A 27,340-nucleotide genomic window follows, 5' to 3' on the forward strand; every position below is an offset into this window, starting at 1 on the left:
TCAACGTGAGCTGGCAATGTGTGCCTGCAGCCCAGAAGGCCAACCGCACCCTGGGCTGCATCCCTAGCAGCGTGGGCAGCAGGTGGAGGGAGGGGATTCTGCCCTTCTGCTGCGCTCTGGTGAGACCCCCCTGCAGCGCTGCATCCAGCTCTGGAGCCCCCAACATCAGAAGGACGTGGAGCTGTTGGAGAGGGTCCAGAGGAGGCCACGCAGATGCTGAGAGGGCTGGAGCAGCTCTGCTGCGAGGCCGGGCTGAGAGAGCTGGGGCTGTTCAGCCTGGAGAAGAGGAGGCTCCGGGGAGACCTGAGAGCGGCTCCCAGTGCCCAAAGGGGGCTGCAGGGAAGGTGGGGAGAGACTCTTCAGCAGGGCCTGGTGTGACAGGACGAGGGGTGATGGGTTTAAAATAGAAGGAGGTAGATTCAGACCTGATATAAGGAAGAATTTTTTTTACACTGCGGGTGGTGGAGCACTGTCCCAGGTTGCCCAGAGAGGCGGTGGATGCCCCATCCCTGGAAACGTTCCAGGCCAGGTTGGCCGGGGCTGTGAGCAACCTGATCTGGTTGGAGATGTCCCTGCTCCTGGCAGGGGGGTTGGGCTGGGTGGGCTTTACAGGTCCCGTCCCACCCAAATCCAAGCCCTTCTGTGGTTCTGTGATTCTAAGGAAAGGGCTAATGAGTAGAAGACAATTATTAATCTTTCTTTTTCCTTTGGGGGTGTAGGACAGGAGAGGGCACAGAAACCTTTGCAGGTGTGAGGAGTTTGGGAGCACTCTCCACACTCACCCCCAGAAGCGTTTCAGCCAACACCAAATCATTTCCGTGTCAGGCGTGTTGTCCACACTGGGCTACTCTGTGCTGAAATGTCCATGTCCTCCCGCTGGGGACTGCAAGCCTCACAGAAGGTCGATGTTTCTGTGTTTGCTCTAGGGGACAGGAAGCTCTTTGTGGGCATGTTAAATAAGCAGCAGTCTGAGGATGACGTGCTCCGGCTCTTTGAACCGTTTGGGGTCATTGACGAATGCACAGTGCTGCGTGGACCTGACGGTAACAGCAAAGGTGTGAAGCCCTCTGTGTGTCGTGCCTTTTCTCCCTGCTCTTCAGGTAGCACTCACCTGCCCCACCACCTCACCTCCTTTCCACTGGGACACTCCTTCCCCCACCTCATCTTTACGGGAACAGCCAGGCACGGGGAGCAGGGCAGGCAGAGCTGGGGAGGATGGGCAGGGACCTAGGTGGGAGGAGGGGAACAGAGCACGGTGAGCGGCCGAGTTACCGGGATTGCTGGTGAGACCCAGGGGCTGCAATTGGAAATGTTGGTACCCATAATTAGGAGCGCACAGAGAATTTGGGAAGAGATAATCAGGGGTAAGGGTGGACGTGATGCCATCATCTATAGAGTGTTTCATTGAAGTAACAATTTGAGACCCTTCACGTTTTCTCCAGGATAGAGGACTGGGCATGAGGTGTCCTTTGTGTTCCCTGCTGTTTTGGGGTGGCTTTCGTTTGCCCTGCCTGAGATCCAGACGCTGCCTCTTGCATGGTGACGCACGGGGACCTTTCGCAGCCGTCCTGTCACTGCAATCTGCTCTGCTCTCTCTGTCCCTTTCCAGGCTGTGCTTTTGTAAAGTTCTCATCTCACACAGAGGCTCAGGCAGCAATCCACGCGCTCCATGGCAGCCAGACAATGCCCGTGAGTATAAGGCCAGGGTACCCACCCCCTTCCTGATCCTCTTCCCGTCACCCTCTTGCGGGGACACCCCCTCGCTGTCCAGAACCGTGAGAGGTTCAAGCTTGTGTGGTTGTAGGGAGGGGGGAGGGGGTGTGCGCACATCCGAGCTCCCATCTTTGGGAACCATCCCGTCTCCTGGGCCGCCGTGGGTGTCTCTGTCAGCCCAGACCAGCAGTGACCACGCTTAGAGCCAGAAAGGCCAAAGAAAAGAAAGAGAGCCCGGAACCAGGCTGTGAATTTGTCTTAGAGATGGCTCCCTGGAGGCGTTCAGAACTGAGCGGGGCGCAGAGGGAGCAGTCAGGACCCCAGCGGCTGAGCACGTTCCCCAATTTCTCTTATTTAGGCAGCAGAGGAGGCTCCGGGGCAGGCTGGCTGCGAGTGGGAGCATTTGGTGCATTGCGTGGGGTTGCACAGCCGCAGCTGCGCCTTTTTGTGCGAGTGGAGCTGCAGTGGCGATCTCCTCCCTCGCAATCTCTCACCTGGATGGGGGCACCTCGTCCTGGGTGGTCACCGGCTGCACCCTCGCCGGGTGAAGGCGGCCAGGGATGCTTGCGCCCGCGGGTGCGAAGGGAAGGGCGGGAGAGGGAAGGATTGGATGGGGAAGGGCACAGTCCAGGTTGCAGGCAGCTCCTGAGCGCTTCCACGCCGATATTTGCTCTTCTGCTCCTCTTGCCGCTCCTCTCTGCTGCCTGTCCTGCCCCGTCCCACCTTGCCTGGCTGCTGACTCTCTGGCTGTCCCCCTCTCCGCCTGCCTCCTCTCTCTGTCTCCTCTCTCCTGTGCCCAGGGCGCTTCCTCCAGTCTAGTGGTGAAGTTTGCTGACACAGATAAGGAGAGGACCCTCCGTCGTATGCAGCAAATGGTGGGGCAGCTGGGGATACTCACTCCATCGCTCGCCTTGCCGTTCAGCCCGTACAGCGCCTATGCGCAGGCTGTGAGTATCGCGCGTGTGGCTGGGGGGAAAGGGCCGGGAGACCACCATCGGGTCTCTAACAAACATGCGAAAGCTTCCTGGCACCTGGGAGCTGTTCCTGCCTTCAGTTTCTCCAGTCAGCAGCCCAGTCTTTGTGCTGGAAGGGGAGACAGGAGAGAGCTGGGACCTCCTCTGAGTGAGGCTGGGTTTCTCTGAGGTGGTGTAGACTGGCGGAGGTGTCTGGGAACAGGTCAAGCATGACCCAGTGTCTTTCCGTCTTGTTTTGAGGACAGCTCCGAGCCATGATTCCTGGGTGATGTCTGCCAGACGTGGCAGTTGGCCACCTTGTGAACTTGACTTGTTTCTGGTTTTGGAGGACCGTGAGCGTCCTGAGCCCAGCTTCATGTGTTCACTTCTCTGCTGAAGTTCTCAGGAGGGCCCTGATCCCCTCAGCGCTGACCTTGGCTCTCAGGGCTTTCTGTCTCAGCTAGAGTGACGGTGGGGTTTGCGGGACTCTGGAGAGGGAGCAGTGGGTGCAGAGGGTCAGAGGTGTTTCAGCAGTCTGGCCTTCTCCGGCAAGACTGGCCATGCTTTGGATCTCAGTGAGAGGACTTCATTGCTTTGGAGTGATGGTGGTGGCTGATTTTTGAGGTAGGTCCCAAACTCAGCAAGTCCCTGATCAGCTGTGGCGGAGCATCTTTTGGGTCTTCTTGGTGACTGTCACTTTCAGGTCTCTGCTACCAAGTATAAAGCCCATGGAAGGAGGCTCAGAAATTGCTCAAGGCATGAGAGATGCTTGTGTCAAAAAAAGAACCCAAAAGTAGATCCTGGTACTGAAAGTCATTTTCCAGGGGCGAGGAGAGCGCAAATAAACCTGCTCTTCTCATGTATGTGGACACCTCTTTCACCTCTGCCTTCAGTGGCTGCGTGGTGTGTCTCCCTTCTCTCTGCACGACAGAGAAGGAAGTGTTTCTCCGTTCGTCCTGGTGTATCTTCTGCCGTCATGGAGATGGCACTAACCTGGGCGCAGTATGATGGTGGAGGAGGCAGGAATGGGCCACACAGTGAGATTACGATGGCAGAAAGTGCTTTATTAGCTCATGGTCCAGGACGTTTAAGGAAGGAGAGCATCAGGACCTTCTAGACTCAGTCTTCGAGTGCCCTCTAATCTTCAGAGACTCCCGCTGATGGCAAGAAAGCAGTCAGGCCTAGGCTGTGCTCCTTGTTCGCCTGCATCTTCTTTCTCCCCAGTTGTGCCTGCAGATCTCTTGCTTTGTCTCCGATTCCTCACTGGCCTTCCTGCTCTCTGACTTTATCTTGGCTCTCCTCTTGACTCAAGACTCAGCCTGTCTCCCGCTCTTTCAAGGTTTTTCTTCCTTTTCCTTTTCCTTTCCACTGGTTTTGGTTCTCTCTCCTTCTTTCTGAGGCACTGACCTCAGACACTTGATTGTTTCTTCTCTTATGTCACCCCAGTCTTTGGTCTCCCTTCTCCCGGAGGAGAGATCCCAGCCAGTTCTCCCCACACACAGTGTTCCCGTCAGGGAGAGAGTATCAACCCTTTGAAACACCATCTAATTTATCTGGAAGTGGGGACAGAAGGGAGGAAATTTCCTTGCCAAATCTCCTTATGGCACCTCCAGATGTCCTGCCATGGGCAGCTCTTGGGAGCTGGGACCTCTGGTAGGCCAGGGCTCGGGAGAACTCCATCCAGCACTGTTCATGGCTGTGTGGTGCAGGGCTTGGAGCAGGAGGTGCTGCACCCTAACAATTACGTGTGTGGGTGAGCTAGACTGAGAGGAGCAAGCGCTGCTGGGGTCAACTGGTCCGTCATAGGCGTTGGGTCTTAAATTCACAATTTAATTCACCAACAGCTTTCTCTCCCTGTCCCCATGGGATTTGCTGCCTCGCCAACCCAAAGCAGCCCCCAGAGCCCCCAGTCTGGGAAGAAGTTTGGAGCTTGGGTTGTTCGGTTTTTGTTTTGTTTTCTTTTTCAGTTGGATGTTTTCAATTTATATTAATTGCAATTTCCTTTTAAAACGATCTCAAATGAAACATAGAATCATAGAATCCTAGAATGGTTAGGGTTGGAAGGGACCTTCAAAGGTCATCCAGTCCAAGCCCCCTGCCAGGAGCAGGGACATGAAACATGAAATAATCACGAGCTGTGTTAGGTCTCAAGTTATCCTGATCCACTCAAATGTACAAAATACGATACAAACTGTACATACTAGCTGATGAGGTTTGTAAGAAAAATTCCCATCCTTGTCTGGGAAATATGACTGGCCAGGCACCTGGCAGCAATTTTTGTTGGGTTTCGATCCCAAGTGCCTCTTCTGCAAGTGAAAAGTGAAGATTTCTTTCATTTCCATTTATTCAGCAAGTTGAATTCAGTGATTAGTTGAGATTGATCAGGGAGCTGATTGGGAGCTGACAAAATAATCATCTGTCAATGCTTGAAGCCTTAAAAAAGCAGCCAGTGCAATTTAGGAACAGCTCCTAATGCCTGAATATTTCTTGTATTTCATAAATCAGTTCTTAAAACAAAACACACCCCCTTGTCTCTCTGCTCCTGTGGTTCGTTTTGGTGATTTTATTTAAGCAATGAAACCATTTCAGAGTGCTGGTTTGGTGGGCGTGCAGTCGGACGCAGGTCTTGTTCCGGCCAGATCCTGGCACGGGACAGGCATTCGTGAGAAAAAAAAAATCAATATTCATCTGGTAAATAAGAGATGCGTTGGTTCCTGCATCCTTAAGCAGGGATGAAGGTAGGACTGGGAGTAGGTGCAGGCTGCTCGCCTTCCCTGGCAGTGTTTTGTGCTCTCGGGAGGGCGGCGTTTTGCTGTGATCCTGGCTCAGGGTGACTGGTTCCCAGTAAGGTGAGTGGGTCCTGCTTCAGGGGAGTTGCTCCAAAGATGGCCTGGCAGCGTTGAGATGATTTCAGGATGCTTGTTTTCTGCCGTCAGGTGGTCGTGAACCCCTTTCCTGTCAGTCAGTCCTGCCTGTGTGCCTGGCAGCGTCCCCCTCTTCCCAAAAAAGAGGGGCTCTCCTCTGTCCCAGTGCTGCCCCACGGAGCCAGTCCCACCCCAGCTGCTTTTGTGCCAGCTGACAGACACCGCAGCGCCACGAAATCAGGCAAATCCTCTTGTTTTTACACAACAAAACAATCAGCACCTGTGTGGAGGGAAGGTTTAGCTAGCCGTGAACTTTTCAGCGTTAGGAGATTCTCCAGCTGAGACCTGGGCCTTACCGACCCGCTTTTCAGAGCGCCACGCCCGAGCCTCCCCTCCTCTCCTGCTTGATGGTGAAGACAACAAAAGGGGAGATCATTTTTCATCCAGCTCCGAGTCTTTGTTGCCACTGCGCTCTTAGCGCTATCTGATTGAGTCTTGCGCCCCAGAGCGCCAACGGATGGCCAGGCAGGACCAGGAGGATTTTCTCCTCCTGTGGTGTAGCACCCGGCGCTGGCCCAGGGGAAGTGGCGGTGCTGAGGGAAGGGGCTGGGAGGAGAAATACCCTCGCTGTGCCCGATCGAGCGCTGGGGCCTGTGGTGAGAGGTGCTGGTGGGTGCCAGGATCAGCCCTTTCCCTGCCCCGCTCCCCGCCGAGGGCTCTCGGAGCAGGAGGGGCTCATCCCAATGGCCGAACCCCTCGGGGCTGCTGGAGAGGGCGAGGGTGGGTGGAGGGCTGCTTGGCTACGGCCTGGGCTTTGTGGAGGATGCCCGCCCAGCCGTGCCGGCCAGCTGCGGGGCAGGACCCTGTGCCCAGCTCTGGGGGGCCCAGGCCACCGAGCTGCCCCGCCACGTCCCGTGGGAAGGCCCGAGGAGGGATGGAGGAGGCCGAGCTGGGCTGCGCAGCCGCCCCGCGCTCTGCCGTGATGGCAGGAGGCCCCGCAGCAGCGCGAGGCCTGGGGCGAGCGGACTGCAGCTGCTGGGCAGCGCCGGGCCCTGACCGCATGGTCCTGCCTTCCAGCTGATGCAGCAGCAGACGACGGTTCTCTCCACCACCTCCCACGGCAGCTACCTGAGCCCAGGCGTCGCCTTTTCCCCTTGCCACATCCAACAGATCGGAGCCGTCAGTCTCAACGGGCTGCCCGCCGCTCCTATCGCACCAACATCAGGTGAGGGCCTGGCGCAGGCCGGGACGCAGCGAGTCCTTCACTACCAGTGAGCCTCCTGCCCCAGCACTCAGCGCGGTGCTCACACAGGTAAAACGCCTCCCACGTCCCTCCGGGCTCAGTGTCCGGATTAGGCCGCTCTTTTCTAACAGTGTGGCCTCTGAGGACGGCAGTCCCTAGCTCCGTGCAGATTTCTGCAGCGTTCCTGACACTCTCACACGTTCAGCGCACATGCTCTTGCCCTGCTGCTGTTCCTGCTGCAGTTTTTCCCTTCGATGTAGTAAAGGGTGACCAGGTTCCTGGGATTGCACCTGACCGGCTCCAGCAGCGCCATTATTCGTTATAATAATTTCCCACCTGCAGCGCTGTGTCCAGCTCTGGAGCCCCCAACATCAGAAGGACGTGGAGCTGTTGGAGAGGGTCCAGAGGAGGCCACGCAGATGCTGAGAGGGCTGGAGCAGCTCTGCTGTGAGGCCAGGCTGAGAGAGCTGGGGCTGTTCAGCCTGGGGAAGAGGAGGCTCCGGGGAGACCTGAGAGCGGCTCCCAGTGCCCAAAGGGGGCTGCAGGGAAGGTGGGGAGAGACTCTTCAGCAGGGCCTGGTGTGACAGGACAAGGGGTGATGGTTTCAAAATAGAGAAAGGCAGATTCAGATCAGACATTAGGAAGAAATTTTTTTACGCTGAGGGTGGTGGAGCACTGTCCCAGGTTGCCCAGAGAGGCGGTGGATGCCCCATCCCTGGAAACATTCCAGGCCAGGTTGGCCGGGGCTCTGAGCAACCTGATCTGGTTGGAGATGTCCCTGCTTCTTGCAGTGGGGTTGGACTGGGTGGGCTTTACAGGTCCCTTCCAACCCAAACCATCCTGTGATTCTGCGATTCTATAATCACCCCCCAGTAATTATATCAGCAGTAACGTGCAGTGGGTTTGCCTAGCTGTCAGGAACAGGGCCGTACCGCACTAGGTGCTGTACAAACCTGGATTACAAAGGTTCCAGCCCAAAGCTCTGACGGCAGCCAGGACCAGCAACACTGTGCATCCCCCCCTCGCTGGTCTGTCACTTCCGTGTGCCAACTAGAAGAGAATCGTATGTTCTCAAACAGCAGGCGGATGGAAGGAGGGACCGCGGGCTTTGCAGGAGCTCGGCTCTCACAGGACGTCCTCTCGTCTTGCTCTACAGGGCTACATTCACCACCTCTCCTGGGAACAGCAGCCATGCCAGGACTGGTGGCACCCATTTCAAATGGGTTCACTGGAGTGGTACCATTCCCAAATGGGCATCCGACCTTGGAAACGGTTTACACCAACGGCCTTGTGCCATACTCAGGTACGGAGAACTAGCTCCTCTTTTCTGGATTCCCCGCACAGGACACTTCTTACCTCCCTACCTGCCGGGCACTGCGACTCACTTGGTGGGCAGGGTGGGAGGAGAGACAGAGAGAATGCGTGAGTGATTCCCTTCGCTGTGCTTCTGATTACGTTCTTCTCCACAGCCCAGAGCCCTTCAGTAGCAGAGACGTTGCACCCAGCCTTCACAGGGGTTCAGCAGTATGCAGGTACCAGCTTCCCCTGTCTCCCTCGGGCCCTCACGTGGCTGACTGGATCCTCAGGTAAACGGTTTGTTCTGTCTCCTCGGAATACAGCCGTGTATCCAACCACCACCATCACCCCCATCGCTCAGAGCATCCCTCAGCCACCTCCCATCCTGCAGCAGCAGCAGCGAGAAGGTGAGGATCGGGGTGGGAATGTCTGTGGCCGGTGGGAGATGGGGGGATTCTGCACCACAACAGAGAGGAGACAGCACTGACCTTTGTGCGCTCTGAGCTTTAGTAGTGGACTGGGGTAACAGAACCACCCACGTCTCTGCGGTGAGTGGACTGGAGGGGTCAGGGGGTGCTTGTCATGCAGACTCTGAGCTCATCCCTGGACAGATGCTGCCAGAGGGGACAGCAAGCACAGGACAACCAAGCTGTGACACCAAAGGGTGTAGAGTCAGCACCTTCCGTACGTGGGCAGGGGAAAAGAGCACTTCCTCCCCCTCTTTACTGGTGCCAGAACCACACTGGTACCAGTCACACTCTCCAACACGCTGTCCTCTCTCTTCAGCCTTCCAAGACTCAGGAGTTTGTTTTTCAGCTTATTTTAAAACTGGCCTGGACAGAATTTGGAGGCAAGGATGTTCTCTGTCTGCTCCTGCCTGGTACAGCAGGCGTCAGGGAGGGAACCACTCCTTGTGCTCGCTGGGCTCACAGGAACCAAGGGAAGGAGGGGGCAGGAGCAGGTCAGCCCATAATGTGTGACAATCGAGGAGGTTTCCAGATGGGATTGTGGCTCACGGGCCAAAGGGAATCGTTGCACAGCTGTGGGCAGGGAGCACTGGAGCAGCAGCTTTCACACAGCAGTGTCTGCTGCTCTCCTGGGACTGGGAGAGCTTGGAACCAGCAGCTGTCACCTCAGCTGATTTCCTTCCAGCAAAGCAGCACCCAGACACTCAGAGTGGTGTCCAGCCCCCCACGTGGGAACTGGGCAAGCCAGGAAAGTGAATCTGCTCTCCAGAAGCTCTAGCTCTGCATAGCCTCCCAGCTGCTCTTGAGAGAACCCTGAGAACCCTTCATGGACCAGTGACTAGGAGAGAAATGCAAGGGGAGGTCAAGACAGAAGGAGGCAGTGCGGGGGTTCTCCTCCAGTGCTGTGCTCTGAGTTGAGCCCATTTCTCTTCTCCTTCCCTTTGGGGGCTCTCTGTTTCGTCCCTCCCCTTTCCCCCCATGCCTGCAGGTCCTGAAGGCTGCAATCTCTTCATCTACCATCTCCCTCAGGAGTTTGGAGACAATGAGTTGATGCAGATGTTCCTGCCCTTTGGCAACATCATTTCCTCCAAGGTGTTCATGGATCGTGCCACCAACCAGAGCAAGTGTTTCGGTGAGTGCTGATGCCAGCGGGCAAGGGAAGCATGATGGACAACAAGGCCACGCGTGCATTGGTGTGAGTCCATGCCTGTGTCTTGTCCTCCAGGTTTTGTAAGCTTTGACAATCCATCCAGCGCACAGACTGCTATCCAGGCCATGAATGGCTTCCAGATTGGCATGAAACGTTTGAAGGTCCAGTTAAAACGACCCAAGGATGCTAACCATCCCTACTGACAGCGGCGAGCACGCAGGAGTCACTTCTGCAGCACAGGTAAAGCTGGCACCATCCCAGCCCAGTTCCTACGCGGTGCTGGCCAGTGTCAGGGGGCAGCCAGGTCCAGTTGCTGCCACGGAGTGGGATGCCAGGAGCTGAACACAGGAACACAGCGAGCGGGGCAGAGGCCTCGCCGGCCAGGGCGACCAGGCAGGCCTGGAGGTGATGGCCACGTTCAGCAGGCCAGTTTGTGGTGATGACGCAGGCTTCAGGCCAAGCTGGAGAGTCAGTCCGCAGGTGAAGGTCAGGATGAGGTCTGGTGAAGGTAAACATGGTCAGACACAGTCCGGTGATTGCCGGGCGGGTTTATGATGAGGATAATAAACAAATCTGACATCCAAATGGGAAGACAGTCCAAGGGTTTGAGTCCAGATAGCAAGGTCTGTGGGCAGGACAGGTCCATGGAGACTGGCACTCCCACCATGTAGATTAGACAAGGAGTGACAGCTCGGGCCTGAGCTTAAGGAGACGACTTGGCCCGCAGGCAGAGCGGGGACAGAGCCCGTGGTGAGCCTGGTCAAAGCCCCTGAGGGCCCTGACAGGCAGAGGAGGTCAGGTGGCCTGCCTGTGCTCTAGGGAAGGTTTCAGTCTGACTCCTCCCAAAAAGCATTCATCTTCCTAAAAAGGTTTTAAAACCTACTAATTTTGTTTTCAATTGTTAACACGTGCCCTGAAATCAGTCTGCAGAGAATGCTTTCCAGGGTAAGAAGGGACAATCCCGTGGTTCAGGGATCACAGAAAAGCAGGGAGACGCTGAGACCCTGAAGGGCCACAGAGGAGCTGCCTGACCCCAGAGCTGTGTGTCAGAGCCAGCTCCTGCCAGCCCACGGACTGGGAGCAAGGGAAGGCTGGTCCTGGTCCCTTCCAACTGGGGTTCTCCTCCTCCACGTTTAAGCAGCAGCAGCTGAAAGGCTGAGGTTTGCACAGCTGTCCTAATCTCCCACTCCCCTCCCTCCTCCCTTTCTATCCAGGTGAAGGGAAAAGTCCAGAGGAAGAATTTCTGCTTCAGGTTGATTTTCAGAGAGGCCAGTAAATTTATCAACTCTTTTGACACCACCCCTTTCCTTCCTCTGCTCCCCACCTACCCACCCCGTCCTCCTTCCACCCTCCTCCCCAAAACATGCATTAAAGAGAAGGCTCAATGTCTGCCCAGCAGGAAGATTCTTGCCACGACGGACTCGCGTATTTGCTGCTAATGTGGTTACATAGCAAAGGGACCAGAAACCCAGCAGCCCTTGGGGACCCGAAGCTGCTTCTTCTTGGGGTGTGCCTGGAGGACGTGGACCAAGAAAACCCACTGGTGTGTCTCTAGGTTACTGCAGTGATGTACGGAAACGTAGCTCCATCCCTCCCTCCCTCCCGCCGCGTCTCCTCGCCCTTTCATAGATAAATATAAATATATATATATATACAGTCTCTATTTTTTTTTAAGTGGCTCACAGGACCAAATTTTTGCATTCAGAGACTGACTCCTTGCAAGAGGGACTGGAAGTTAAGGGTTTCTTTACCTTTGCAACAGTGTCTTCTCAGCAAGCACTGCAGATAGGCCTGAGCCCTTTGAGAGGATGCTTGGATGGACAGAGAGCGAGAGAGCGCGAGCGCGTCTCTCTCCGCTCAGCGTTAGCAAGGAGAAAGAGAACTACATACCTCCAGAATTAGGGTACAGCTAGCTGCTCAGCTCGAGTCACTCATCCGCCGACCCAGCACCAGCCTGGGGAAGGATCTCCAGAGCTCTCAGTTTACTTTGCCAAGGGCTTCTGCAGACAAAGCTCCTGGAACGTGGTGCCGAAGCCTATCCCGAGCACGCCTCGATTAGGCTGAACGCACAGGAAACCGGTCCCGTTACCTACAGGAACTGTTCTGCCTCCCCACACCTGGCACAGCTCCGTGTCTCAGAGCTCTCCATGGCAACAGAGCATTTTCCTGATGGAGGCGAGAGAAGAGGAGAGCGTGTGAGCAGATGCAATCCCCACAACAGCGACAGAATCCTCCCAGGGGCGACACACTGCCTCCCCGCGTTGGAAGTAACAGCCCGCTGCTTAGCGGGCGGTGCCGGTGCCCAGACGAAACGGGACGTTTTTCTCCAGCTGCATTTAGCACGAGGACTCGCCTTTCATACCCTCTGCAAAGCTTTCCAAGCCAACACCAGGACAGTACGATGAGAGAGGGTTGCCATTCTGGTTTTTTTCCCCCACCTCCTCCTCCAAGGGACAGATCACACATTCTGCAGCATAAATAGATGCAGCTGCACACACCTGCACTTAAGCACACTATATACACATACACTTAAGCACAGAACATCGTTCAGAGCTTGATTTAACGTCACACCGACAAGGCATAGCCCTTGAACAACTTGAAACCATCTCTCTAAGTTCCTACCAAAAGAAGGAATGGAAAGACCAACCAACCAAGCAACCCACCCCACAACCCTTCCGGATGGTCAGTTTCCATATTCCGGAGTCGGATGAGGTACCAAGAACATTTTTGTGCGTGTGTCTGCATTCAAACACAACGCGAGGGCTGGTGGAGAAAGGTTGACGGAGGTGCTGCTGAAGCGAGCTATGGGGATTTCGGAGAACCTCGGCCGGTTCTCACCCTCCTCCCCTTTCCCTTTGTTCCCATGTTTTTTGGCACAGTTCTTTAAGTCCCTTCACATGTCCTCACCCCCCTCCCCGCTGTGTGTGAGGCTGAGCGTTTATGAGAGCTGGATGAAGCCGTGCGAGTCTGTGTGTTTCTATAGTCCATGTTTACGTATTTTAAATACCATTTTTATACTTAACATCTATGATGTACGTGATTTGTATAATGTACTTTATTTCTGCTACAAGTAATTTCATGAAGTTTAAACTTAATCTAATTTTGAACAAAACAAAACAAAAAAAAAGACCAACAAATACAAAATGGGAAAAAAAAAAAAAAAGGACTTTGGAAATTGTAGGTCAAGCTGGTTTCAAACAAGCTGTTACCGTTTCTTCCACCACAGTTACTGCTGTGACTGTCCAGTGTTACCGGTGCGATATGAGCTTTGTCAGTGTCAACTTCCTCACTCTGGTCAAAAAAAATGGGAAATTTATTTAATAAAAGTTTTACTTGCTAAGTAACTGGGATTTTAATTCATGCATTAGCTGCACCTGCTCTTAGGTAACACACAGATTGAAGACAGCCAGCAAAGGCCTGAGGCGGGGAAAGTCGGTTTCCATTCGGCAAATCATCTGAAAAAGCATTTCACCGGGGATGGACGGCAGAGCCCGAGTGCTGCAGGACACAACCCTGCCTCCTCTGAGCCCCACGCGGCGTCCCTGGCTCTCCGAGACAGCTGGTAGGGGATTTTTACTCCAGATCCCCAAACTGCAAATTTCTTCTGTCAGCCCAAGCTCAGCAGCACTAAACACAAGCCAGTCGCAGCTCTTGTGTGCAGATGCCAGGCATCTTTTAAGAGCTCCTGCGTACTCTGCCCGCACCTGAGAGAACAAAACTGGTTCTCTCAACAGCACCTTCATGGACATCAACCCATCAGTCGGAGCCCAGCCCAGCCAAGAAGGGAAAGCAAAGGCACAGACGACCCATCTCTGCCCTGATGGTGAGGCATGCGCTTGGGGGTGGGAGAGAACCAACTCTGCCGCGCCCATGGTTCAGTGCCCCCTTCTGCAAAAACACCGGCTTCCCTGTGACTTTTTCTTCTGCTTTGAAATCCCTCAGAATATGGCCAGGACTGCCTCCGTTTTCATGCCTCCTTGCCCCTGCACCGACATGGTTCTGCACACTGCAAACTGTCAGGAGAAACAAGCAGGTGTGAGTTTCAGACGGGGCGAGTTCCAAGGCCAGAGTTTGTGAATTGCAGTGAGTTAAACTGAATTCCCTCTACATTCCTTCCCCTACCCAGTGCAGAAATCACCAGCCTGTCTTGGCATTTACAGCAAGGAAGAGCTGATTTAACAGGTACCATGCAGTTAGCAAACAGCTACCAATGGGCTCGCGCTGGCCAGAGCCAGATCACCAGCCTTTCTTCACAGAGGAACCACCAACACGTTACACTGACACATTAAAAAAACCCGTTTTATTAAAATGGATATTAAAATTCTATTTATAGGAAACAAGAGGGTTCACAGAATCCACAAAACAATGAAGTAGTGGAGCAGGATGGCCTAGGAAGGTCCAGACAGAGGTTCAAGCTGGAGCTGGGAGAAGACGGGAGGCAGTAAAAGCAGACAGGCGAGGCTGAAGGGAGGGAGGTGGGTGGAGAGCCAAGAGTGAACAGTGGGGAAGTTCTCTGATGGGTGGAAATATCAGAACTGCGGCTGAAGCAGGATGAGAGGGAGACCAAGAGTCTTACAAAAAAAAAGCTAAGGTTATTTTGCCCAGCTCCAGTTCTCCCAGCTCAGGTGAATATTAACTCTGTCCTAGCCGGAGCCAGGACAGCCACCGCTGCTGCCCTGCTCCTGCTTGACACCAACGGTTGAAGGAGATGCTTAGTGGGACGGAGGGAGTGTGATGAGGAGGGATGCAGGATGGGAGAGGAGGCGAAGCTGTGTCCCTCAAGGACTGCTGTAGTTATAGTAACTCTGCAAAACTTGGTCCCGGGTACTGGGGAACAAAACCCAGAGGCAGCACACGTGCTGCAGCCACCAAGGGTAGAAAACCTCCTGCACCCGCATGGCACCGCCCCGGATGATGGCAAGCGCTGCGTCAGGAGCAGGAGAAGCAGTGAGGTGCACTTTGCCCCTGGAAGGAAAGTCAGAGGATCACTTAAAGCCAGTCAACCCTTGCAGTGGTTCTAACTACCACAGGGTTCTGCATGCTCATGTCCGATGCTGAGGTGGGCACCCACAACCTCCACGATGTACCCAAGCAGATGCGCTCTTGCCCTTGGTTTTCCTGCACATCCAAACAGATGCGCACGCCATCCTAAACACCAGCACGGTGCATTTTTTGCATGCTTTCAAGAACGTTCCTGCAGACACACTCCCTCCTCCCAGCCTCCACATGCTCACCTGGTGTTCTCCAGAGCCGAATCCGTATCAATCAGGCCCAGGATGCACAGCGTGATCGAGACGTTTCTCTTCTGCATGATGAGTTCATGGCGCAGTGAGCTGAAGAACCCATCCAGTGCAAACTTGGTGGCAGAATAAGAAGTGGTGAAGGGAGTGGGTATTTTCCCTGGAGAAGGAGAGAACGGAAAACACTAGGGAAGTGGCTGTAAGGAGGATGGTGCCATGGAGAGAGGATGTGGGCAACGACAGAGGCTTTGCCATCCTACATCAACCCATGTTCTGCTCAGGTGAGTTTCGCTCTATTCTAGTCACACAGGGCACTTAGAAAATGATCCCACCTTGTGTCAGCACAGCCCAGCTCAGGAGCCACCACGCAGGTGGATAAGGGGAGGAAATTTCCTTTAGCTTACTCAGGAACCAGGTCACATGCTGGGCTGAAAAGCCCATGTCTGATGGGCTACTTGCAGCCTTCCCCTCCTCCACCTCATGCAAACACACAGACTGGGTGACACGCTGGTGTCATCTGGTCATGACGCTTCCCTGACACCGCAGCACGTTTGTCACACGGCAGGGATGAGCCAGAGCCCGAACTTGTGTACGGCGATGCAGCTCCCTTGAGCACATGCTGAAGACTTTCTCCTGCCTTTGCATCCTGTTCAGTAGCTGCAGCTATTCAGGCTGGCCAAAGCCAGAAGGCCTTGGGGTGGCAGGATGGTGTCCATGCTGTGTCAGAAGCGCAGGAGAGATGGGCCTAGCGATGAGGGACAGGAACCAAACAAGCAGATTTGGGCACATGGTGAGCGAAGAGCAAAGTTCCAAAGGAATGCAAAATGGTGCAACACAGAGAAGGTCTTCCAGAAAAGAAGGCGACCAGCCAGCCACCATAAAACGCCCAGCTTGGAAACGTGTTGAGGGGTTGAAGAACACAGAGAAACATGATGTGCTGGGAACCATTGTTTCCACAAGGCCAGCACTTCTGCCAGCTAAAGACACTAACCTGTGAGGGAAGAAACGACCACCAGAGAGCCTTTATTCTCCTCCAGGGTGGGAAGAGCTGCTGTTGCAAGTGCCACGTAGCTGAAGAAATTCACCTGGAATGATACAAGTAGACACGGAAGAAGCAAGAGGGTTTGGAGGGAAGGTCAGCATGAGCCAGAAAGCCAATACAGTGGTCAGAAATGGAAAGGAGCATGGCTTGGATTTGCTTTTTCAAGTATCAGGCAAAAAGAATCATCTCTGTGAGGGTGGGGACAAACATTGCGTCCATCAGTCTTTCAGATTCCAGAAAAAGCAACAGAGAAGAGTCAGAGCAAAGGTTCTTCCTGGGTTTTAACGTACCCTGTACTGACACGAGACAGCTGTCCCTCATTTCTCTGTATGCTGCTTTACTCTGCAGTCCCTACCTGGCACCAAGGACACCACAGTGGCTCAGCGTGCTCCCCTTTTAAGTTTCTCTTGGCTGAGCTCAGACTACAACGAAGCAAAACATTCAGCATCTGAGCTTGACGTGCACTTGCTATGGGTTAGGAGGAAGTGCTTGCTCCTCACCGGTTTGCCTTCCTAAACCTGGCCTACATTGCATAACTGCCCGTAACTACTCACCAATCCCTAACAGTCCTGGGCTAATGGGAGATACGAAGGACAGAAGGAAGAAGAGATGTGAAGTTCTTCCCAGATGGTCCTCTGCAAAAGTCATAGAATCTTGGAATGGTTTGGGTGGGAAGGGCCCGTTAAAGCCCACCCAGTCCAACCCCCCTGCCAGGAGCAGGGACATCTCCAACCGGATCAGGTTTTTCCAGCCCCAACCTGGCCTGGAACGTTTCCAGGGATGGGGCATCCACCCCCTCTCTGGGCAACCTGGGACAGTGCTCCACCACCCCCAGCGTAAAAAGTTTAGTCTGAATCTACCTCCCTCTGTTTTAAAATATGCAACACCTGAGCAAAACACCCGTCTAGTAACAAAGCCTCCAAACCGTTTGGCTTGAGACATGAAGGAAATAGAAGGTTTGTTCTCAACCACTGCCATATGAGCAATGCCGTATGAATTCGCCTTTGAGCTTCCCAAAGCTGTCCCAGGAGAACTCAGACTCACCCAGTTCCAAGTGAGCTCTTCCTGCTGGGAAACCTCACCTGCGTGAGCCAGCGGGTGTATTCCACATCTCCAGCCCACATCTGGAAACGGGTCACGCCGATGTGGTTCAACACCAGGTAATCCAGTCCCCCTGCGGGTAGGAGAAAAAGCCATCAAACAAAGGGGTCATCCCTAACCAGTCACCAGGGAACTCAGAAATGCCAGCAGGAGGGCTGAACCAACCAGCCGCTCCCTCAGGCAGCTAGAAAGTGCTTTACCATCAAGATACATGAAATATGTCCACCTGGGAGCAGCTTTGCCTCTTCTTCAAGGGTAGAAAAATGACGAGTGGTACGGGAATGTAGATGTGCAAAAGCATCAGCAGAAACAGCAGAAGGTTTAAAAGCAAGGTGAGAATTGATGGCTGCTGGACTGGCAGGTCATCCAGATCACAGCACGCTTACACACAGTTTCTTAAAACACCCACATCAGGAAAACCAAGGGCATAATCAAGTAACTACAATAGTCAAATAATGGACAAAAGGATGAGGAGTACAACAGAAAATTCTGCCTGATGACAGTCTGACCCAAATGAGAGCAGATGGAGAGGATCATAATCGCTTAACAGGGCACAAAAGACAATCAAAACTCTCTGCAACCGCCTGAAAGGAGGCTGTAGGGAGGTGGGTGTTGGTCTCTGCTCCCAAGTGACGAGCGCTAGGATGAGAGGAAATGGCCTCAAGCTGTGTCAGGGGAGGTTTAGGTTGGATATCAGGAAAAATTTCTTCACTGAAAGAGTGATCAGGCACTGGGACAGGCTGCCCATGGAAGTGGTGGAGTCCCCATCCCTGGAGGTGTTCAAAGAACATGTAGACGTAGCACTCCAGAACATGGTTTAGTGGACACAGTGCTGTCGGGTTGATGGTTGGACTTGGTGATCTTGAAGGTCTCTTCCAACCTTAAGATTCTATGAAAAGCAGCACGTGGTCACCAGGATCCCAGAAGACATGATGAGGACTCAACAGTGGCCAACAAATAAGCTCAGCCAAGGTACTGGGTCACACAGCTCTTGTTGCTTTGAGTATGAAAGAATGAGCGAATGCGAATGCGCAAGACTGGGAGTAGTGTGATTCAGTTCTGCTTAAAATAAAACCACCTTCCCCTTCTGTAGTCTTGGGCTGAGCTTTGTTTCGGGGGCAGGTCACTGCTTTCAGACCTCCCGGTTTCCGTCTCTCAGCAGCTGGTACTCGCTCCCACGTGGCCATGCGTGTACAGACGGTACCTGGGACAGGCGAGGTGCTGCAGCTGCGGCACGGGCTGTGGTTTTAGCAAAGCACTGCGAGCAATTACCTTCCACGTGCTCTTCTCCTCTAGCAGAACACATGCCCTCCCCATGAAAGGCAGCTAAAAAGATGGCCACATCTGGGATGGTATTTATAAACCCCACGCAATCCCGTCCCAAACACCCCCTCAGTGAGGACCACGGGGAAACCGAAGCACGAAGCTCCTACAGGAATGAGAACTGTCTATATACCCGAAAGCCAACGAGATTCCCAAGATGAAGACAGAATTGAGATCAGAATTGGAATCCCTTCTCCTCGCTCTGCCCACCTGTTTCTGACCAAGCAACCAGCGAACATCTGAGAAGTCAAAGACACCTCTCCCTTCACCACCTCCAGAACTCAGGTACATTACAGAAACTCGCATCTTCCAGCTCCGGGTTCTCAGGAAGGAGCCAGGACTGGCAGGGCCGTAGGAGCCAGGGGAAGAGCTGTGCCATCAGGCTTCCCTCTGCTCAGTACGAAGCGTGACAGAGCTTGAGAACTACAGTCCCTGAAGGGTTTGCAGGCCAGGTGTGATCTAAACCTTTCTTGAACAAAGGAACACGGTACGAACTGGAGTGGGAAGCAAAGTTTGCTCTCTCTCCTCAGCATCTGTCATTTTTCTTCTGCTTACCCAGCTTTTGGACAGCGAACTGAACCACCTTTTCAGGCTCTGACGGGGAAGACATATCTGCAGGGATATAAAATATTTTCTTTGCTCCAAGCAGCAGGCATTTCTCCACCACCTTAAAAAAGAACACACACCCAAAGATTAAACAAAAGAGAGTGGAGGGGAAAGAACAGAAATAAGGGCACAGTGAGGAAATGAGTTTTCCTCACACTACAGCCAGTGAGAGTTAATTCTGGACAGAGACACGCTTTAATTTTAAATCTACTGCTAGTTAGCCTGGACTTTGCATCCATTTAGTCTGGATTTTGCATCCAGACTTTGTTTAACCAGCCAGTTAAATAGAGGGAACTCTTAGCAGGATGCAGATTCAATCTACCTTGGCAAAGGATCAAGAGTCAGCTGAAAAAGAGGTCTTCTTCAGGAGAACTCTTCTGGAATAGGGTTATGCTTTACATTAAGTTCTTCTTTTTGTCCCAAAACGCCTGGTAAGGCTCTAGCAGTATTCATCTTTCATAGTTTGCTATGGTGAGGATGTGAAGGTGTCCCGTAACGACACGCCGTTTAGCTATTTGCTGAAATACCTTCTCTAAATATTGTCCTGTTTTATAAACTACAGATAAAGAAATCTTATCTCTTCCAGCAGGTAAAAAATTATTCAACCTACAAAAAGGTTTGAGTCTTTAACAAAACAGAACTGTTTGGACTCCGAAAAGCTGCACAACATCGCACAGGAACTGCAGTTCATAGAATCACAGAGTATCTCAAGTTGGAAAGGACCCATGAGGATCATCGAGTCCAACGCCCTGCTCCTTGCAGGACAGACTAAACCTAACCAGACGATGAGGAGCCTTGTCCAGACACAACCTGAATCCTGACAGGCTTGGCGCTGTGACTGCTTCTCCCTGGGGAGCCTGTTCCAGTGACTGACCGCCCTCTCGGTGAAGGGCCTTTACCTGATGTCCAATCTCAGCTTCCCTGATGCAGCTTCGTACCGTTTCCTCATGTAAATGTTCAGGCAGTAAAACGTTCAGGCAGTGGATATCCACCTTCCCCTACAGGCCAAGCTCCCTGCTGGGTTACACCCCCCGGTACGCAGCATTACTGGCTTCTGGTAACTAAAACTGGGCATATTGCAGCAGGCACTGGTGTATGGCTACAGAAAGTAGCCCGTCCAGGAGACCAGTTACAGAGAAGAACGGCACAGGGCACTGCCAGCAAATCAGGCTCAAAACACATCATCGGCATGTTCCCATCCTTCTACACAAGTGGGAAGAATTTCAGAGGTAACTAAGCTGGTTTTTGCTCAACGCCAGCTCTGAAGGAAGATTTAGCACACTGACAACTGATTTGCTGTTGTTGTTTTGGTAAAAGTCCAAAGCTCTTACGTCTCCTCTCACAGGAGGAAGTTCTTACCTTCTGCAGCACAGCTCCCCTCCTAGCAGTCAAAACCATTTCAGCACCAAATCTGGCATAGTGGTACGCCATCTGCTCTCCAATCCCAGCACTGGCTCCAGTCAGCAGAACACGAGCACCAGACAAGCTCTCTTATTTATGGAAGGAGAAGAAAAGATAACGTAAGCGAAGGAAGCAGCGGAGGAGCTGCCCTTAACTACTGACAGAGCTTTGAAGCAGAAAGGTGTGTGTAAGCGCTCAAAAGTCTTGATGCTTCTCCAAAACTAGAAGAGGCAGGAGTGACCTGAAGAAGCCATGAGATGAACAATACCTTCCAAACCTGGACAGACTGCAAAAGAATTTTAAAAATCATGTAACCTTTGAAGAATGAGCTATTCTTCCCTTCTGGCAGGTGCCCACAACAAAAACGCTAGTCACCAGCCACCCCACGACAAGCGGCCGGCCATACTGATCTGTTTTGGCCTGGGTCACAGAAAGCTTGGCTAGCTCAACAAGCTCCAGCTCACGATGCAACAGGCAGCTCCCTCCTCCATCCTGACAACTCCCCGGTTCATAGTTCAGCCACGGAGCAGCATGGAACAACCCCATCTAGAGAAATGGTTCTTGATCCCGAGGAGTTTGCAATCGAAAAAAAGAAAAAGAGAAAGACAGCGGCAGAGTGCCCATCATTCTTCCCCACAGGGACAGCAGGATCCCTTCTAAATGCTGTTAGACCTTTCTGTCTTTGTTTCAAGGTTCTCTCTGCTTCTGGGAACGAAGCCTTGCTTTGGGGCCACCACCTCTGGTAAGACTATGGGCAGGAATGAGACCACCAGTCAGAATTTGGAAATTCAACCTCTTATCTTACGTAACTTACGTTCCAGTCTGGAATGACCCCTCCCGGTGAGCCTACCTGGGTCAAACGGGTCTTTCCAGAAGAAAGCTAGGAGCCCAGCTACGATCCCTGCAGCACACAGCACTTTTCCAATGGGCTTCATTCCCCTCCACGTTGTGAAGAAGAAAGAGAAGACTTGAAGTTGGGCACTCCAGCCCAAATACTGGAATCTCCTTCCTCTGATGCTGGAAGCCAACCTGCAAGAGGCGTGTAAAGTCCTTTTCTGTCCTGCATTTCTCCCTGACACTCATAGCATCCACTCACTGAGCTGAGCATCGTTAGCCAGTACTATTTCTCTCTATTTTCTGTCTTCACCAATTCTTTAGTAGCCAGAAGCAGATACAGGGAATACAGGGGGAATTAAGAAATAATTTTTGCAGCCGTTCCAGAAGCTGTCTTCTGCAAATTTTACTTTGTCAACTTCCACAGTTCTGCAAACATGTTTAAAACTAGCTCTTTTTTTGGTGGGGGGACGACAACATATGGGTAATACTTGGCGAGACAGTGGAATTAAGAGTCTTACCTAGGCTACAGAGAGGATTACGGACGGAAACCTTTGTAGGATCGAAGCCTAGAGAAGACAAAAGGGAGAAACGGGAACAAGTATGAACCTGGGGAGCTGGAAGGTTCTGAGGTAATATCGCAGATATTCTTGGAGCTGAGAAGGTGACAGGTAGATTTGGAACTCACGGGTTTTAAGTGAAAAGCACGCTGTGATCTGACAGCACAACACATTTCCTGTTTCTGTTCATCGTCTCTATTTCTACTCCTTATCACGAACAGGGAATCCAGGTCAGCTGAGTATCGGCCCTTCCAACCATCTAATGTTTGCTTAAAGGCAGGTAAAACAACAAACACGTTCTGTTTTGAACCTGTCTGGATTTTCTTAGGAATAAGGGAAAAAAATAAACGCAAGAGATTCTTGCCCTGAGAATTGCGATGGTTTCTGAAGGCAACAGGCAGGCACAGCAAAAGCTGGCCTTGTTTTGGCCAAATTTTGCATAAGCTTGTACGAAGACGCAAAGGTTAGGACCTCTACGAGGAAAAATAAAAGAGAAAGAGGGAAAAATAGAAGAAAGAGAGAAAGCGCGTGCACCTGATCCCGCGGGAGGCCTCGCCCTGGCAGCTCCCCCAGCTCTCCGCGCTCGGCCTCTACGCAACGCGAGCTCTCCCCGGTCTGCAGGCGGAAAAAACCCGCGCGGCTGATCTCACGGGAGGTTTGGTTCGTTAGAGAACTGCCGTGCCGGTAGCACCGACCGCAAAAACCCGCACCCCGCGGTAACCGGCACCGCTCCCCGCCCGGCGCAGAAACCGACGGGACGGAGCCTCGTGAGCAGCAGCGGGGCTGGGGCCGGCGAGCAGCAAAACGGGGCCTACGGAGGCGGCACCGGCACCGGTATCAGCCCGGTCCGGCTGCCGCGGCGGCGGCTCCGGAGCAGGCGGCGGGGGCAGCCCGCACGGCGCGCCCACGTGACCGGCTGCGAAGGCCCCTCCGCAGCCATGGCCGCCAGGCTCGTCCCGGCCCTCAGGTGAGTCCCCGCGCCCCGCACGGCCCCGCACCGCCCCGCACGGCCCCGCGCCCCGCACCGGCCCCCGCCGCTCCCCGCACGGCCTGCTCCGCCGCTGCCGGGCCTGCGGGCCTGCCCGCTCCGGGCCTTACGGCGCTGCGCCCTTGACCCCGTCAGCCTCCCCCCGCCCCATCCGGTACCTTCTTCGTGTCCGTGAAGGGCGGGGGGTTTCTCCTGGCGAGCGCGAATAAATACAATTTATTTTATCCCCTGCAATAAACCGGGGAGTGCCGCCCGAGGGCGCTTGCTCGCTGAGGGAACGCTTTCCGATCCGGCCACACCGCCTGGGAGAAGGGAGAAGGGAGAAGGGAGAAGGGGTAGAAAGGTGCAAAGAAGCCGCTTTCCCCCCCAAATCCTTGCGGATACGCGGATTTAAATATCGATTCTCTTTGCCTCTCTCAAGAGCTGCATCCGTCACACGTCCCGTACTGCCGTCTGCCCGCTTTTTGTTTGTTTGTTTGTTTGTTTTCCCTAGGTGTGGCTTTTTTGGAGGGGAAAACTTTCTGCCTGGTGAATTTTCCAAAGCCACTCTCCCCCGATCTCTTATCTGTACTGAAAAAGTAAATAAAGTTCAAATATTCTGTCCCCGTCACCCATGTTGCAGGCTGGCACTGCAGCTGTGACGCTGGTGTTGGCAGCCTGCGAGGGAACCGCAAAAGCCTGGGCAGCGCGGGAGCAGGCCTGGGCAGGTGTCAGCTGGACTGTAACGAGCTCAGCAAGACCTTGGTGCCTGCCAAATTAATTAGATGATGTATTAACGAGACGGCTCAAACCACATCGCTGACAGGGATGTCTCACCCGCTGCAAAATCCTTTACCTCCTTCTGTCTGAGGTGTCTGCCATGATCTCAGGCTCTAAAAGTGTCCCCTGCTCCGGGGTGTTTGACACTTTATCTTTTTTTTTTTAAACTGTCACGGATAAAATGTGACTGAGTACGGTTACAAGGGGCTGACAGGGAATAGCTGGCCTAGGAAGAAAAGGAAGGTAGCCAGATGCTTTTCTGCAGCTTTTTGTAATAAGAGGAGTAGAGTACTTGTGACCCTCCGCTTTCTCTATTGAAACCTTGCCTCTGACACTCGCAGCCTCCCAGGAGAGACGCATTCAGAGTCATCACTGAACCGACGCGTCGCTGCTTTTCATTCTTGCAGGTTTGTCATCAAAGGGAGCCTGGCTGGAGCGGCTGTGTACGTGGCGTACGACCAGGGGCTGCTGGGCAGCGGCGCGCAAGGTGCTGAAGCCCTCAAAAAAGCTCGGGCAGCGCTGCCGCCAGCGATCCACGAGTGGACAAGTTACGTAGGCTGGGAGGTAAGGACTGCGCACACGAACGCCGTCGGCGAAGCAAAGGCGTCCTCTGAGCGAGGATAAAAAACGTTGGGGTGATATTCCGGTCCCAGCGAGGCTGGCAGGAGTTTTGCTGTGGAAACTGTGTTTCACAGTGAGAATATTTTGAAGAGAATTGAAATGGAAGGAGGATAAAACGTTAAATTTAGGGGAGAGACGTTGCTCGCTGGTGTTATTTCAAAGGATGAGGGGTGACCTGCCTGTGCGGGGTCGAGGAGGGGACTGCAGGCATGCTCTGGGAGATAATTCACTGAACAGTGGCGTTCCTAAGCTGCTTCTGAAGGATTCTACTACATGCTTTTAAAAAAATAATGAAAAGGTTCTCCTGCCAATGCTAACAGTTCGTGAATTTGAATTTAAATTGCCTGAAGAAGCCCCTCTCTTTGCGTAATTCTGTTTTAAAATCCTCAGAATGGGAGAAGCCTTTGCTGAGAGTCTGAAAAGCATTTTTCCTATCAGATACCATTCTCAGCTAACAGATAACTGGACGGAGGCAGCTGTGGAGAGGATTTTTCAGGAGCACCCAAATGAGAAGTCCTGCCTTCTGCTCCTGCTTTATACGGGGGGAAAGCGCAAAGTCCGGGCTTTGAGCCGTGTGTCTGAGTCATTTCCAGGTTCACAGAGAGCAGGCACCGAAGTGACTTTGAGGTTTGAGGTGAAGAGGCTTCTCTGAGGTGATGTGAATCCCGTTACAAGTGAAACCCTCCAGGTACTGATCTTGTGTCTCTCTTTCCTTCCCTAGCTCCCATCCACTCCAAAATTTGACTTTTCCCCCTCCGATTCCTGGAATAAAGGTAAAATAACTTCTCCCCAAACTATGAAAGGAGAACGGGGCCAAGAGTGATGTAGCTTCTGGCAGTCTTGTTTCAGAACTGTCCTCCTAAATGGAATGATGGGGCAGGAGGTGGCAGATGTTAGGAAGGAGCATTGGGACTGAGACTAAGGAAGCGTGTTCTGCCCCCCGGTTTTACTGCTAGCGCACTGAGTGACTTTGAACTTAATTTCTTCTTGTTCCAACCGTGAAATAAGAAGGAGGATGTGTGCCCGTAAATGTATCCGCCTTTTCTAACCAGGGGAGCTGGTGTTTATCTAAAAGATTTCAGTGGAGTGTTTGGAGAGCCCTGTGCCCCCCACAATAGATAACAGAGTTTATGCACCAGCACCGACAGTGATCAGGGAAACCAGAGCATAGAAATAAACAATGACACCAATGTGATTGTGGGGAAACACGGGCCACAAACATCGTGACGTGTCTGACATCACCCACAGAGTCTGCGGCAAGGCCAGAAATAAAATGGAGCTTAGCTCGGTTCTTCACTTCAGCCTTGTAATTGCCTGTCCCCATGCTGGGCCTGAGGCTGGACGCTCTCTGTGTCACAAGTGCCGTTGAGACAACAAAGCTGTACTTGAACCGAGGGTCGTTCCGGCCTCAGTGTGCTTGAAAGCTCCTGAACTAGAGCTAGATTTTTCTCCCTGTGTTAAAGAGGGACAATGCTGGCATAACACGAGGAAATTTGGCTTGGATTGCGCTCTTCTTGGGATAATTCTTCTCTGCTTTCCTTGCAGGAGTGCAGACGGTCATGTCTGCCCTGTCTGTAGCTCCCAGCAGGGCCTGCGAGTACACGGCAGAGGGCTGGAAGTACGTGAAGGATCTTGTCAAATGAACACGCTCCCCAGGGTCCGTGGTTCCCTCCATCCCGCGTTGTCTTTGGGATGATGCCCATCCCTCTGGAGGGCAGCTGAGCCGTGCAAGGGCTACAATAAAAGACTTTGGAGCTTCCAGTTGTATTTGGGTTGGTTTTAGCGTGCAGGCTGCACTAATTGCTTTGTCTCACCAGCGATCGGAGGCTGCAGCAGGGATCGCGGATCCGTTGCGATGAAACGATGGTTGAGGTGCAGCTTGCTAACGAACAGCTTATTCTGAAGCTGACTTCATCTTAAAGGTGAACGCCATCTAATTCAAAACAAGCCAACAAGAGTTTAAAAAAAAAATATCCAACGTAACAGTAAAAAATGTTGTTTGAAGACAAAGCACTTGTCCTCCAGCTCGCTGAGGAGTGCCTTGGTCAGACAAAGAGCGTGTGACGGATGTGGAAGCTGCTTCTCCGTGGTCTGTGGTTGTCACACAACTGGGAGCAGCCAGTACTGATTGCAACGCTTGTTGATGACAGCGTGCAGGAGAGTTTCTAAGTCTGTGGTGCAAAACTCTAACAAGTCTTAGGAAAACTTTTAACGCCCCCTCCAGTCTGTTTGGCCTGTAGGCAGTGCCAGTGTTCCTGGTACCTGAGCTCAAACGGGATAATAGGAGGCTCCAGGTTGATTGGTTGGTTGTTTTTCCCCTCCCAGAGCAGTCACAAACATTCTTTTATTAGAATAATTTTCTCCCTGATGATAAAGTTCTACCCCATCAGTATAAATCTCTGCAAAGGTTGTTGATGCAATGGTCTGGGTGAGGCATGACTTTTTTGACTTCTCCCAGCTCCTTCAGTAGCAGAGCAGGAGATGGCAGCGTTCCTCCTGCTGATAAATGCCAGCGCGGGGCTGTGAACAGGGGAAATCTGTCCTGGCTGGAACACCACATACCTCTGAGGTACTCTGACACTGAGCCTGATGTCAGTGTGATCCAGACAGCTTCCGGCAACTCCCTGCTGCCATCACGGCAGCTTTTTCAAATTTAGGTGGTTTGTCCACAGAGATCCTCCTCCCGTGGGGGAAGTCTCAGCCCTGATGACAGAGACCTGAAGAGTTTCACTTTCCGTAACAACGCAGGCTGTAGGAAATGAGTGAAAAAATAAAATCTTCAGGCAACTGATTAAAAAGTGCACAGCTCTCGAGATGGAAAAAACCCAGTGACCCTACCGCTGACAGTAGCGGGGTATTTTCCTCTTGGCATCACAAAAGCCATCGTTAGCGGGTAACGCCAAGGCCACGCTTCCGGTGATGACTGCACAAAGCCAAATTATAATCTGGGTGTGACAGAGTGACAGATCATCACACCAATGGCTGTTTCTAATCCACTTCTAGGAAATTACGGCTTGCTAGGCAAAATTACTGGCCTGAAACTGGTGGAGCTGTGGACTACTCCAATCTATCAGAACCTAAACCAAAATGATTCTGACTCGGACTTCACAGGTACCTGTGCATTTCCTCTGACAGAAGCTGTAGCGATAACCGAGTACGTAGCCTTTTCCAGAGAGCGA

General features: G+C 52.8%; 3 protein-coding genes across 8 annotated transcripts in view; 2 read left to right on the plus strand and 1 right to left on the minus strand.

Annotated features, from left to right (window-relative positions):
* The window catches only part of CELF5 (CUGBP Elav-like family member 5), a 37,135-nt gene extending 24,105 nt beyond the window's left edge, over positions 1 to 13,030 (plus strand). For 3 of the 4 annotated variants that reach the window (XM_086767649.1, XM_086767650.1, XM_086767652.1), the window contains 10 exons: positions 927 to 1,055; positions 1,610 to 1,689; positions 2,514 to 2,660; positions 6,608 to 6,755; positions 7,930 to 8,076; positions 8,243 to 8,305; positions 8,393 to 8,476; positions 9,525 to 9,668; positions 9,762 to 9,926; positions 10,901 to 13,030. In XM_086767649.1, the coding sequence (XP_086623775.1) occupies positions 927 to 1,055; positions 1,610 to 1,689; positions 2,514 to 2,660; positions 6,608 to 6,755; positions 7,930 to 8,076; positions 8,243 to 8,305; positions 8,393 to 8,476; positions 9,525 to 9,668; positions 9,762 to 9,889 (1,070 nt within the window). In that variant the 3' untranslated portion in view covers positions 9,890 to 9,926; positions 10,901 to 13,030. The remainder of the gene's footprint in view (positions 1 to 926; positions 1,056 to 1,609; positions 1,690 to 2,513; positions 2,661 to 6,607; positions 6,756 to 7,929; positions 8,077 to 8,242; positions 8,306 to 8,392; positions 8,477 to 9,524; positions 9,669 to 9,761; positions 9,927 to 10,900) is intronic. The other variant, XM_086767651.1, reaches the window with a different exon arrangement.
* Positions 13,031 to 13,977: 947 nt separating this feature from the next.
* On the minus strand, positions 13,978 to 23,037 carry HSD11B1L (hydroxysteroid 11-beta dehydrogenase 1 like). Of its 3 annotated transcripts, none has more exons than XM_086767371.1 (8): positions 22,940 to 23,037; positions 21,250 to 21,428; positions 20,358 to 20,488; positions 18,948 to 19,059; positions 17,051 to 17,142; positions 15,918 to 16,011; positions 14,921 to 15,086; positions 13,978 to 14,651 (listed from the first exon to the last, which is right to left on the minus strand). In XM_086767371.1, exons 2-8 carry the CDS (start codon positions 21,332 to 21,334, stop codon positions 14,465 to 14,467), a joined length of 867 nt encoding a protein of 288 aa, XP_086623497.1. In that variant the 5' UTR covers positions 21,335 to 21,428; positions 22,940 to 23,037; the 3' UTR covers positions 13,978 to 14,464. The 3 variants fall into 3 exon arrangements, with proteins under 3 accessions (XP_086623497.1, XP_086623498.1, XP_086623496.1); XM_086767372.1 differs by lacking the exon at positions 22,940 to 23,037 and adding an exon at positions 21,922 to 22,616; XM_086767370.1 differs by lacking the exon at positions 22,940 to 23,037 and adding an exon at positions 21,922 to 22,616 and having other exon boundaries at positions 21,250 to 21,802.
* Positions 22,644 to 25,922, plus strand: MICOS13 (mitochondrial contact site and cristae organizing system subunit 13). The gene is made up of 4 exons (XM_086767373.1): positions 22,644 to 22,760; positions 23,948 to 24,104; positions 24,883 to 24,934; positions 25,707 to 25,922. Exons 1-4 carry the CDS (start codon positions 22,732 to 22,734, stop codon positions 25,802 to 25,804), a joined length of 336 nt encoding a protein of 111 aa, XP_086623499.1. The 5' UTR covers positions 22,644 to 22,731; the 3' UTR covers positions 25,805 to 25,922.
* Positions 25,923 to 27,340: the final 1,418 nt, after the last annotated feature.

The sequence above is a fragment of the Chlamydotis macqueenii genome, chromosome 26 (genome assembly GCF_036417535.1).
Source record: "Chlamydotis macqueenii isolate bChlMac1 chromosome 26, bChlMac1.mat, whole genome shotgun sequence".
Classification (NCBI taxonomy): domain Eukaryota; kingdom Metazoa; phylum Chordata; class Aves; order Otidiformes; family Otididae; genus Chlamydotis; species Chlamydotis macqueenii.